Genomic DNA, 12,466 nt, shown 5'->3' with positions numbered 1-12,466 from the left:
CTCTTGAACTGAATTTTAATGTGCGTATTGTTATGCGTTTACTTTTCTACATTGGTTAGAGGTATAGGGGGAGGGTTGAGATCTCACAAACATGTTTAACCCCGCCGCATTTATGCGCCTGTCCCAAGTCAGGAGCCTCTGGCCTTTGTTAGTCTTGTATTATTTTAATTTTAGTTTCTTGTGTACAATTTGGAAATTAGTATGGCGTTCATTATCACTGGACTAGTATATATTTGTTTAGGGGCCAGCTGAAGGACGCCTCCGGGTGCGGGAATTTCTCGCTACATTGAAGACCTGTTGGTGACCCTCTGCTGTTGTTTTTTATTTGGTCGGGTTGTTGTCTCTTTGACACATTCCCCATTTCCATTCTCAATTTTATTAAACCGTATTAATCGGATACTGAATTTCCAATAGCATTTTTAACCTACTTGTTTTTTTGTTAATGTAATCATTATGTAAATATAAAATGCTATATTCATAACTTTGACTTTTATTTATGAATTATAATTGTGCCACTTATTATATAAAGCTTTTATTTTTTTTATTTTACCTAACTTGTTAACGTAAGACTGTTCATTCTTAGTCTATTATTATTTGCCCCTTTGAGTATGATCTGCTCACACTTCCGGAGCACTTCAGATCACCCCCAGTTTTTGGTGGGGGTTTGTGTTGCTTAGTCTATAGTTTTCTATCTTGTGTCTTGTGTACTATAATTTGTCTGTTTGTCTTTTTATTTTTTAGTCATGACGTTACCAGTTTATTTTCAATCTATGAGTTTGACTGTCCCTCTCGTATTTTTTGCCCCTCTTTGAGAATATAATTTTTATTGATGCATTTTGTCAAATAATCTGACCAATTCTTTGGTAGCTGTCTTTTATCAAATACTGTTTTGTTCTGTTTTGGGTAACATAATACGAGTTAATATTCTTCATCAAAATAAAATAATAATGCCAATATCCCACTTAAGGCACTATTTTGGTTGCTCATTTTTTTTTTATTAGCATGATATATTGCAGATTGTATCGTTACGTCGAAAGTACCAATTTTGGCTTTTAACTTGACGGGAGAAGAATATGTAAAATGGACTTACTTTCATTTCTTGCTGCTAGTTAGTCTTGCATGTATAAACCATACTTAGCTGATTTTACTTTAATTTGTACAGTAAAAGAACAAAGGTATTTTGTAGTTAAATTTAATTTAATCTTTTTTGGCTGTTGCTAAGCAATTTTTGGGTTGCTATGGTCAATATGAACTTCTTAAAAACAATGATGACATGGGCATCATAAAATGAAGGAAAAATCATTTACGGTAGCTACATCTTCAAACATGCTGGCTATATTTATACCTCATATGGTAGAAATTACAAATTTTCAAACCCTTGCTAGTGAAAATGTTTGTTGCTTGGTTGTTGCTAAGCATTTATAAAACTGAAATTGAAGAGACTATTCATTTGCAACTTCAGGTTATTGTTAAACAAACCACACTATTTTGAATTATTCTTTTTTTGGAACGAGAAAGCGATGCATTAGTGATAATTTGGCTATTTAAAAAAGCCGTTGCTAGTCAACCTTCCTTTGACCGGAACACAAAAAAATCTTAGTTTTAAATAGTTTCTATACAAAGGCTATCAATGATCTATATATAAACTTATTCAGGAAGGGGCCAAACACACCCCTTACCATACCTTGTCTCTAAGTAATACATTTATTTTACAATATTTTAAAGTCAAAAGCTGAAAAGGTAGAACATTAACTTTTGTACATGTTTCGAAAAGATTAACTTACAAAATAGATTGCATAATGAAGTTATAATTTATAGTGATTACCTATAGGTTCACATGTTGGGCGTACTTAACTGTTATTCTCAAATTAGCCTTGGAAATGAATACAATAAAGTGCAAAAATTTCATAATTCTTAAATATGTTCTACTATTCAAAATTGTACAAATGTATAGCACTAACTCGATAATGGTATTCCGCATTAGCAAGGTTTGATTTCAATGATGAAACGAATTATTACATTCTCAGAAAAGTTTCGTGTCTAGCACTGATACAGGGTAACATCACTACTGACACAATCATCATAAGATATATGATCAATTGAATAACATAAATCTTAACGTCCCTATTTTTTATTTCTTTAAAGTGTCACGTACGTTACATGTTAAACCAAATCAATTGACACGAAATTAAAAACTTTCAAAAATAACTTTTTTGAAATAATGGATCTTAAAATCGTAAAATATAACATATTCAATGTCTGCTGTTCAAACTTTAAAGAAAATGTGGTCTTCAAACAGGCTTACTGCATAAACAAAATTGAATTTAAATACACATGGTCGAATTTACAACAGATCGTCTGACCTCATTAGTTTCGCACTGGATGAAATCAGTATTTTATCGTTGTATAACTACATTCGTTTATACTTAATTAAATTGACTTCATTTTTTTAAGTAGCCGAAAAAACAAAATAGAACAACGTTTCGTGGAAAAAGTCCAAAGTATAATGTTTTTGGTTGTTCTGAAAATGTTTATATCAACTGAAGGTATATAAACCCCCAGAATGAGTATGGGTAATCCCTTTCAAAATCATATGTACAGTTTGTGCTTATTGTAGTGTTGTTGCTGGCCAAGGTTAGTAGAAAATTGAACTCTTACAAAATGTTTAATCCCGCCACTATATGCATGTATCATTCAAAGCTATATAATTGTAATCTGGTGGTTTTCGATGGTTGGTTGAAACATATTGGTTTGTATTAACAGTTTTTATTGATCAAAAGAACAAAGAATTAAACACAAGTATTCAACTTAGTCACGTCGTCTGTCGTTTGTTATTGTCTTTTACATTGGATTGTTTGGTTTAAGTGTGTAATACTGATACGGTAGTTGGTTTTCAATATCGTAATGTTTTACATGTTGTTGTATGTGGATTGTTTAAGCTTACAAATTGTGGAAATAGTACGACAATCTTTCTTTTTATCTTTCGTTTTTGGACTATAGATGGTATGTCATTGGTAATTTTACATGCACCACATCACCCTGTCTTTATTTTGAATTTAACGGAGTTATTTTAGGAAAGTTGACAATTATATGCTATTTCAAAGAATGGTCACAATAGCGGTAACTCAAAGTATCATTAACGGCCGATTTCAGGAAACCATGGGATACCATTCTATCTAATCGTTCAACAATGACTAAGATAATTATAACGCACACTCAACACTGTTTCATATTGGTAAATATAGCTACAGTTTTTTTTCTGTTTTTCTTTTAAATTATTCATAAAAAAGCAATTGTTTTTGGTATTACGAACTATAACAGTCAGTTTCAATATTACTAAGAGCAGCAATCCAGATCGGAAGCCATATACAAGATAAGATATTTCTTAATAAGCCTTTTTTGTATCTGAACTTCTTATAACCTTTATAAAACAACAATATCAAACAGATTTCTAATGATATTATGAGGTTTGGAAGTGAATTGGAAGTGAATGGGTAAACATTTAACCCGCATTTGTAAAGTTTCGGTTATTTGTGGTGCACACAATGTTAAAATGGTATTTAAAAACTTTATCCCAATTAATTGAAACATTTCAAAGTCTAAATTCAAAAGAAAGTATATAATTGATGATGGGAAATATTAAATAGAGAGAAGCAAAGAACTATCTATTAAAATAAGTTCCTCTGTTAACAACGACAAAAAATGTAAACCAAGGCACTAATCAGAAAATTTTATATCAATATTTTGGAGTCATGAATCACAGAACGGTTAAACTAATCAAAGTAAAGAAACAAAAATACCAAACTCCGAGAAAAATTCAAAACGGAAAGTCTCTAATCAAATGGCAAAATCAAAAGCTCAAACACATTAAAAAACTGTCATAGTCCTGACTTGGTACAGGCATTTGCTTACGTAGAAAATAGTGGCCTAAACCAACTATCAGATGCTATTAATTAAAATCTAACAACAAATAAACTTTGATACGTATTTGGTTCTGTGTTAACATGTATTATGTTTTGAAATGCACTCATTGTTAAAGTACAAAGTCGCTTGAACCTATGTTAATACCAAATTTAAATGTAAAACTATAAGATGTATAATGAACAGGGTAATGAATGACGTAATTTCCTCAATCATTTCCCAAGTAACAACCACAAGGTTATTGCCCTCATCAATTGACTGGATTTAATTGTTTTTTATGCAATAAGTAATCAAGTTAAAAACAATTTTTATTTCGAGTACGATTACAGTCGGTTTAATAGATTTACGCTTTTAAGTCGAGTTTTTTTCCATTAATTGACGTTATAAACGCAACGACACATTATTTGCTCCTACTTCACATAAAACTATATATTACATTGTGAAGGGTAATTTTGTGACTTCATTTAAAATGTCAGGTTTTAAAAAGAAAAAGAAATCTTTTTTCGGGTTTTGCATGGAAAAACAAGTGAGTAGGAAGAATAAATATGTGTCCTTATGAACTGACTTGATTCATTCTTGTTTGTATCATTAAGTGAAGGACCACACCATGTATTCATTACAACCCTACGTAATATAGGTTCGTTCACCGTCATGTTCTATTCTGGATGTGTTTCTGAGTGCTCCTGATAAGTGGATTATGTCTAAACACCATGTCTTTACTAAACAGTTTTACTGCTGTGAAATCACTGTTTCATTTTTTCAAAGCAACTATACTTTTTAATGGAAATAGTAAGTCAAGTGAACAAAATTCAGAAAATGAAAGTATTTCACTGGATTTATCAGCTGAAAATGTGCCAGACATTTTACAATTATCTCCAAAGAAGCACAGTGTAACATAGCATAGTCGCACAACATATGTTACAAGATGTACAGAGAATTTTCGATAACGATCTTAACTTTATAAAAAGTCATTTTCAGTATGGAAATATATACAAAACTGTCAGTAACTCAGTAATAGTGGCATTAGATGTAAGTACTGGTTAATTATCTAATTAATATTCAAGGTTGTATTGTTTATACTTGGATTGACACTTTTTTGGAACCTGTGAATCCCCTGAAAAAGAAATCACTTCATCCCAACCAAGATCATCCACACCAGTTGAATTTATAGAAGAAATGTTAAAAAGTTCCATTGAATTTTCCAAAGAGAACTGACAAATGTCCGAAGAGAATTAATGATCAAGCTCAAAAACTTAACCTCTCATTAAACTCAATAACTGAACTTTCCAAATCAAAAACTGATTTCAAATATGATGGGAAAAGTAGGGAGGACATAATTCAGATTATTAATGGTCTTGAATCAAAATTGGTGAAAAAATGCATTGATGATTCCATACAAACTGAAAGTTTAGCTATATCTATTGATTATCAAACATCAACATTTGTCAACACACGTGATGTGTAAATACAAACAGTGCTAATTCCAGCTCCTAGGCTCTCAAAATTGAAACTTCATAAGGAACCATACCAAACTATCACCAAAAATAAATCCCAGCCTGAAAACCAAATTCAACACCTAAAATCTACCAAAACCCGAAATTTTGAACAATCTAAATCCAGTGATAAAAACATAATTATCGGTTCATCCATTCTAAAAGAAATCTGAACTTCTGGCCTATCTAAGACAGATTTTTGAACATTCAGATGTGCCAACATTTATAAGATCACTAGTGAAATTATGAAAATGAACTTAAGAACATATGAGAATATTATTCTTCAAGTTGGTCGAAATGATGTAAGTGCTGGAAAAAACCCCAAAAGATGTAGACGACCATAAAAGTCTGATATGGACACCTCATTCGTGTAGCAATAAGGATTGTAACATCATAGTCTCAGGACTCCCCCAGGAAATGATGTAAATGTGTACAGGGCAAATGTAATCCTACAAAAACTGTGTCAACATTTTGGATTGGTTTTTATACGACAGTATGAGATGTAATTACTATATGATTGACAGTTTCTGCCAGAATAAAGGTGTCTATATTCATTTCAACTCCAGACTAACATCCAGATACATTAAAACAATAAATAATATCCCAAGTTAAGGCAATACCTCAGAATCAGTGGGCATGGGAATTACAAGAACACATGGAAGAGGCACATCAGATTGTTCAGAGACATGTCTCTGGTCGAATGTTAAGGCAACAGAAAAACCATGACATAAAGGTCAGTCTGATGTATGTGCTAATTGTGGTGAACTTAACAATAAAACCTCCTCGTGTAGATTTGGAAAGAAAATCAAATGTTATAAATGTAAAATGTAACATGTATGGCCACAAACTGAAATTTTGTACAGCATGAAAAAATGGCAAAGAAGAGAATGCCAATGTAACCACTGTTTCAAACAGATTTAACACACTTTCAACATTATGCTCTGAATGCAATTTATTATCTGTATATGTAAGTCCACGTTTTCTATTTCACAAGAGTATTGAATTTCTAAAAGAAACAAAAAGGGGATTGATAATCATGCTATCATTAAAGAAAAAGAGAATGGTAATATATCATGTGATTTATCGTATCAACTCCCTGAGATCAATTTCCTAATTGATGTGAAATTATCTTGTATCTATGTATTTACTTTAGCAATAACTATTTCTATGTATTATCTAATCAATTTGGAAAACCTTGCATTGACAAGGAAAGCAAATAGATGTTGGTGATAATATGTTTGATACATATGGTTTTAGTAAATCTAAAGGTACAGTACTACCCGTGACTTAATCTTATTAATGGTGGCCATACAAAATATGTTCATCATGGTGGCCCTATATGTCCATCATCATACCCCTGTTGCTTTTCTAATACACAAGGTATTAATCAAAAACTAGTCAAGGATAAAGGGAAATCTTGAATGCATTGAAGTGTTCAAATTATGTAATTTACAGGTCATGTGTCTCGGGTAAAATATACATCTATGTGTTTGTCAATTCTATTAACTGTGATTATGACAAGAAATTCAAAAATTAAATGAAATAATAAAACTAGTTGAACAAATAGCTTGATAAAAAAAACTGTCTCATCACTATTTGTTTTGGTATTATACCTTTTATATAATTTTTAATTAATTTTAGTTATTTTTTAATGTTTTAAGTCTATTGTTTGGTAAGTGAAGAATACACGAATATCCTTTTCATTTATAACTGCAAACAATTACAATGCCTGCCTTTTGTCTGTAGGACTTACGCTAAATAAAATTAAGGCAATTTATTATTTCTCTATAGAATATTCATCACAGCAAAATTTGATAGTATTTTTATTGTCATATGATATTTTAAATATGATCCATGTTTTAGAGGTTAAGCATTTCTTTTACTTTTTAATTCTTGGGTAAGAGACATTATTATGAGAAAGTAAATGATTTTCAAATAGATTATCTCAAAGTTGTTTTGTTAATTTTACAATCAAGGAAGGAGTGTTGTTCATTGATCAACAAGAGGCACAGTTTACCCATTCTATCCTTTCTAGAAATTTTACATTATCCACTATTTTCTATTTCTAAATTATGACCATATCTCTAAATTATGACCAATAAATCTCTACATATTGACACAATCAAGTTTACAGTTTTAATCATCAGTTTTTTTTCTTAGATTTTTCTTTAAATTAATTTTTTATCAAGGAATTTAACAGTCTTATATTAATTCATTCAAGTCCCTGTAATTATCAACTTTATCTAAAAGGCCTAGATTGAGTGAAATATTCTTTGCAATGTATACCAAGAATATGTATCATGCCACTCATGCACTTTAGACAATATAATACACCGAAAAATATTCAGAACATTTTTCATTATGATTAGCATTTTTAATGCACATTTATAAGAATTTGATGATAACTAGGTGGGCATTTGGAAAATAAGTCTTTTCAGTGATTGTTTGTGCACAACTCTTGTTTTGAGATTTGAAACAAATTTTGATAAACAAAATTAGTTTTTTCCCAATTCATGTAAACCATATAATGCTACTTGTAGTTTTCTAGAACAATATCACATATATTAGATGTTATCAAAATTTATTGTAAAAGGATTGATATTGATCATCTTATTTTGTTAAGAAACTGACTTCCTTTCTTAATTTTATTGTTTACTTACTTTCATTTTTTTAAATGTCATTTGCATGATAATTAGTTATTATTAATAGTAAAAATTCATTTAATAATGCAAACAAACAATTGAATACAAGACACATCGTGTACATCATGTACATTAACCTTTTACTTATAAAAAAACAATAATTAAAGTTTTGTTTATTTAAAATGCTTGTCAATTACTTTATCTTTGACTTTTTGCCATTTCTACTCAAGATTCATACTAAGAAGAAATTAAAAGAATAAGAAACAAAAAAGTAATGAAAAAAAAACATACAAAAATGAAAAAAATAAATTAAATTAAAGGCAAAAAATAATAATAATAAATTGACAGAGTAAAACAATATTTTATTCTACATTTTCAATATAAGGTGTAACGTCAATTTTAAAAGAAACCCGAGTTACCAGTACAGGTAAATTTTAAAGAAACATACCAACTAAAATCTTCAACCCTGATTGATTTTTACAGGTAACATAATTAGATAACACATCTACCTATGTTTTATGACCCCAAATGAATGGCCAACATCTCAAGATTTAATATCCGAATAAATGTTCACCATTGGATGTTGACCATGCAAGAGGGTGGACATAACTAAGAGGATGTCACATGTTGTACTTTATCAGGATTTGTTCTCATAATGTTAATAAGATTACAAGTAAATATGATGATATCAAACAAACACTTATGTTTATAAATAACCCACCTGCTGTAGTGGGTATGTGTGAAATATTTTTAACTAAAAACACTACAGATAATGAATTACAAATAACTGGTTATTTATCTGAAAGGAAGAAAAAAATGTTCAAGACAAAACAACATTGAACAGGAGGTATTGACACAATGTGGTTTGAAGTAAAACCAGATTATGAAAAAATATCTTTTGCTATGTTTTGTGTACAGACCTCCAAAGTCAACAATAGACTGGGTTGATGATTTTGAAAAAGAATTAGGAATGACAGTGACCATTTATTTAGATATATTATTATTGAGTGATTTTAATATGAATTTTAAAGCACCAAGCAAACCTTCTAAAAATGGGTGAGTGTTTTAGAATCGTTCGATATTCAACAATTGATTGAAGATGCTACAAGGTTCACAAAGGATTCTAGTACATCGATTGATCTAGATAGTGACCATTAACATATTTGTTTAACAAGGAAATAATAAAACTAGTTGAACAAATAGCTTAATAAAAAAAACTGTCACATCACTATTTGTTTTGGTATTATACCTTTTATATAATTTTTAATTAATTTTAGTTATTTTTTAATGTTTTAAGTCTATTTTTTGGTAAGTGAAGAATAAATGAATATCATTTTCATTTATAACTGCAAACAATTACAATGCCTGCCTTTTGTCTTTAGGACTTACGCTAAATAGAATTAAGGCAATTTATTATTTCTCTATAGAATATTCATCACAGCAAAATATGATAGTATTTTTATTGTCATATGATATTTTAAATATGATCCATGTTTTAGAGGTTAAGCATTTCTTTTACTTTTTAATTCTTGGGTAAGAGACATTATTATGAGAAAGTAAATGATTTTCAAATAGATTATCTCAAAGTTGTTTTGTTAATTTTACAATCAAGGAAGGAGTGTTGTTCATTCATCAACAAGAGGCACAGTTTACCCATTCTATCCTTTCTAGAAATTTTACATTATCCACTATTTTCTATTTCTAAATTATGACCATATCTCTAAATTATGACCAATAAATCTCTACATATTGACACAATCAAGTTTACAGTTTTAATCATCAGTTTTTATTCTTAGATTTTTCTTTAAATTAATTTTTTATCAAGGACTTTAACAGTCTTATATTAATTCATTCAAGTCCCTGTAATTATCAACTTTATCTAAAAGGCCTAGATTGAGTGAAATATTCTTTGCAATGTATACCAAGAATATGTATCATGCCACTCATGCACTTTAGACAATATAATACACCGAAAAATATTCAGAACATTTTTCATTATGATTAGCATTTTTAATGCACATTTATAAGAATTTGATGATAACTAGGTGGGCATTTGGAAAATAAGTCTTTTCAGTGATTGTTTGTGCACAACTCTTGTTTTGAGATTTGAAACAAATTTTGATAAACAAAATTAGTTTTTTCCCAATTCATGTAAACCATATAATGCTACTTGTAGTTTTCTAGAACAATATCACATATATTAGATGTTATCAAAATTTATTGTAAAAGGATTGATATTGATCATCTTATTTTGTTAAGAAACTGACTTCCTTTCTTAATTTTATTGTTTACTTACTTTCATTTTTTTAAATGTCATTTGCATGATAATTAGTTATTATTAATAGTAAAAATTCATTTAATAATGCAAACAAACAATTGAATACAAGACACATCGTGTACATCATGTACATTAACCTTTTACTTATAAAAAAACAATAATTAAAGTTTTGTTTATTTAAAATGCTTGTCAATTACTTTATCTTTGACTTTTTGCCATTTCTACTCAAGATTCATACTAAGAAGAAATTAAAAGAATAAGAAACAAAAAAGTAATGAAAAAAAAACATACAAAAATGAAAAAAATAAATTAAATTAAAGGCAAAAAATAATAATAATAAATTGACAGAGTAAAACAATATTTTATTCTACATTTTCAATATAAGGTGTAACGTCAATTTTAAAAGAAACCCGAGTTACCAGTACAGGTAAATTTTAAAGAAACATACCAACTAAAATCTTCAACCCTGATTGATTTTTACAGGTAACATAATTAGATAACACATCTACCTATGTTTTATGACCCCAAATGAATGGCCAACATCTCAAGATTTAATATCCGAATAAATGTTCACCATTGGATGTTGACCATGCAAGAGGGTGGACATAACTAAGAGGATGTCACATGTTGTACTTTATCAGGATTTGTTCTCATAATGTTAATAAGATTACAAGTAAATATGATGATATCAAACAAACACTTATGTTTATAAATAACCCACCTGCTGTAGTGGGTATGTGTGAAATATTTTTAACTAAAAACACTACAGATAATGAATTACAAATAACTGGTTATTTATCTGAAAGGAAGAAAAAAATGTTCAAGACAAAACAACATTGAACAGGAGGTATTGACACAATGTGGTTTGAAGTAAAACCAGATTATGAAAAAATATCTTTTGCTATGTTTTGTGTACAGACCTCCAAAGTCAACAATAGACTGGGTTGATGATTTTGAAAAAGAATTAGGAATGACAGTGACCATTTATTTAGATATATTATTATTGAGTGATTTTAATATGAATTTTAAAGCACCAAGCAAACCTTCTAAAAATGGGTGAGTGTTTTAGAATCGTTCGATATTCAACAATTGATTGAAGATGCTACAAGGTTCACAAAGGATTCTAGTACATCGATTGATCTAGATAGTGACCATTAACATATTTGTTTAACAAGGAAAGAAGTTAATAAAGACGAAAAGAATACACACAGTACAATCACATAAAGGAGTTAAAATGACCAAAATGAATTTCTATTAGACCTATAAAGTACAAATTCTTTATAAAATTGAATTTGAATCCTTCTGTCTGTCTTCAATTATGTTATGATACGTTGAACAAAGTTTTAGATAATCATGCTCCTGTTGATGAAAAAAGAGTTAAACAGGATAGGCAATCTGATTGGTATAATAGTGAAATTAGTTATGCTAGGAACATGAGGGATAAATATAATGCACTTGGATTGTGAAGTGAATATATATTTTAGAGAAATAAAACTAAACAAAGAATAGAGAACTAAAAAAAAAAACATTATAAAAACATGGTAAAAGAATCTAATGACTCAATTTTTTTATGGAAATACCTTCATAGTCTAAACCCTAAGGTAAAACATCCCCAAATGAGTTAACTACAGATGATAACAACACAACGACAAATAATAAAAAAATCAATAGCAGATACTTTTAACAATATTTTGACTACCTGTGCCGAAAAAGTAAGTGAGCAAAGAGACAATACATCTGTTGACAAGGCGGATTTCAATAATCTTAGCACATTCATTGAAAATCAATTAGTACAAGAAAATCACGAGAAATTTACCTTAACACCAATAAAGATAAATGAGCTATTTGATGAGTTAACAAAACCTGATGTAAATAAATCATCGGGTCTGATAACAATGGACCCCAAATCCTTAAAATAAGTGCCCCATATATTGCCTCTCCTTTCACATATATATTCAACAGAATGATAGATACTGGTGTATATCCTTCATTACTGAAAACTGCTAAGGTAATACTAGTTTACAAAGATGGTGACAAGGTTTTAGCAACAAATTACATACCCATATCTGCTCTTTTATCTCTATCAAAAGTATTTGAAAGGCATGTATCAAATAACATGTACAAGTACTTGT

The 12,466-nt window shown here is 29.4% G+C and overlaps 1 protein-coding gene across 1 annotated transcript in view; it reads right to left on the bottom strand.

Annotated features, from left to right (window-relative positions):
* LOC139493041 (uncharacterized) overlaps positions 1 to 4,574 on the bottom strand; it is an 88,402-nt gene extending 83,828 nt beyond the window's left edge. The window contains exon 1 of the mRNA XM_071281181.1: positions 4,487 to 4,574. Within this exon, the coding sequence (XP_071137282.1) occupies positions 4,487 to 4,574 (88 nt within the window). The remainder of the gene's footprint in view (positions 1 to 4,486) is intronic.
* Between the last annotated feature and the right edge of the window lie 7,892 nt (positions 4,575 to 12,466).

This window comes from Mytilus edulis, chromosome 10 (assembly GCF_963676685.1).
Source record: "Mytilus edulis chromosome 10, xbMytEdul2.2, whole genome shotgun sequence".
Taxonomy (NCBI): domain Eukaryota; kingdom Metazoa; phylum Mollusca; class Bivalvia; order Mytilida; family Mytilidae; genus Mytilus; species Mytilus edulis.
Note: the sequence above shows the minus strand (reverse complement) of the source record. Positions and strands in the feature narration are given on the sequence as shown.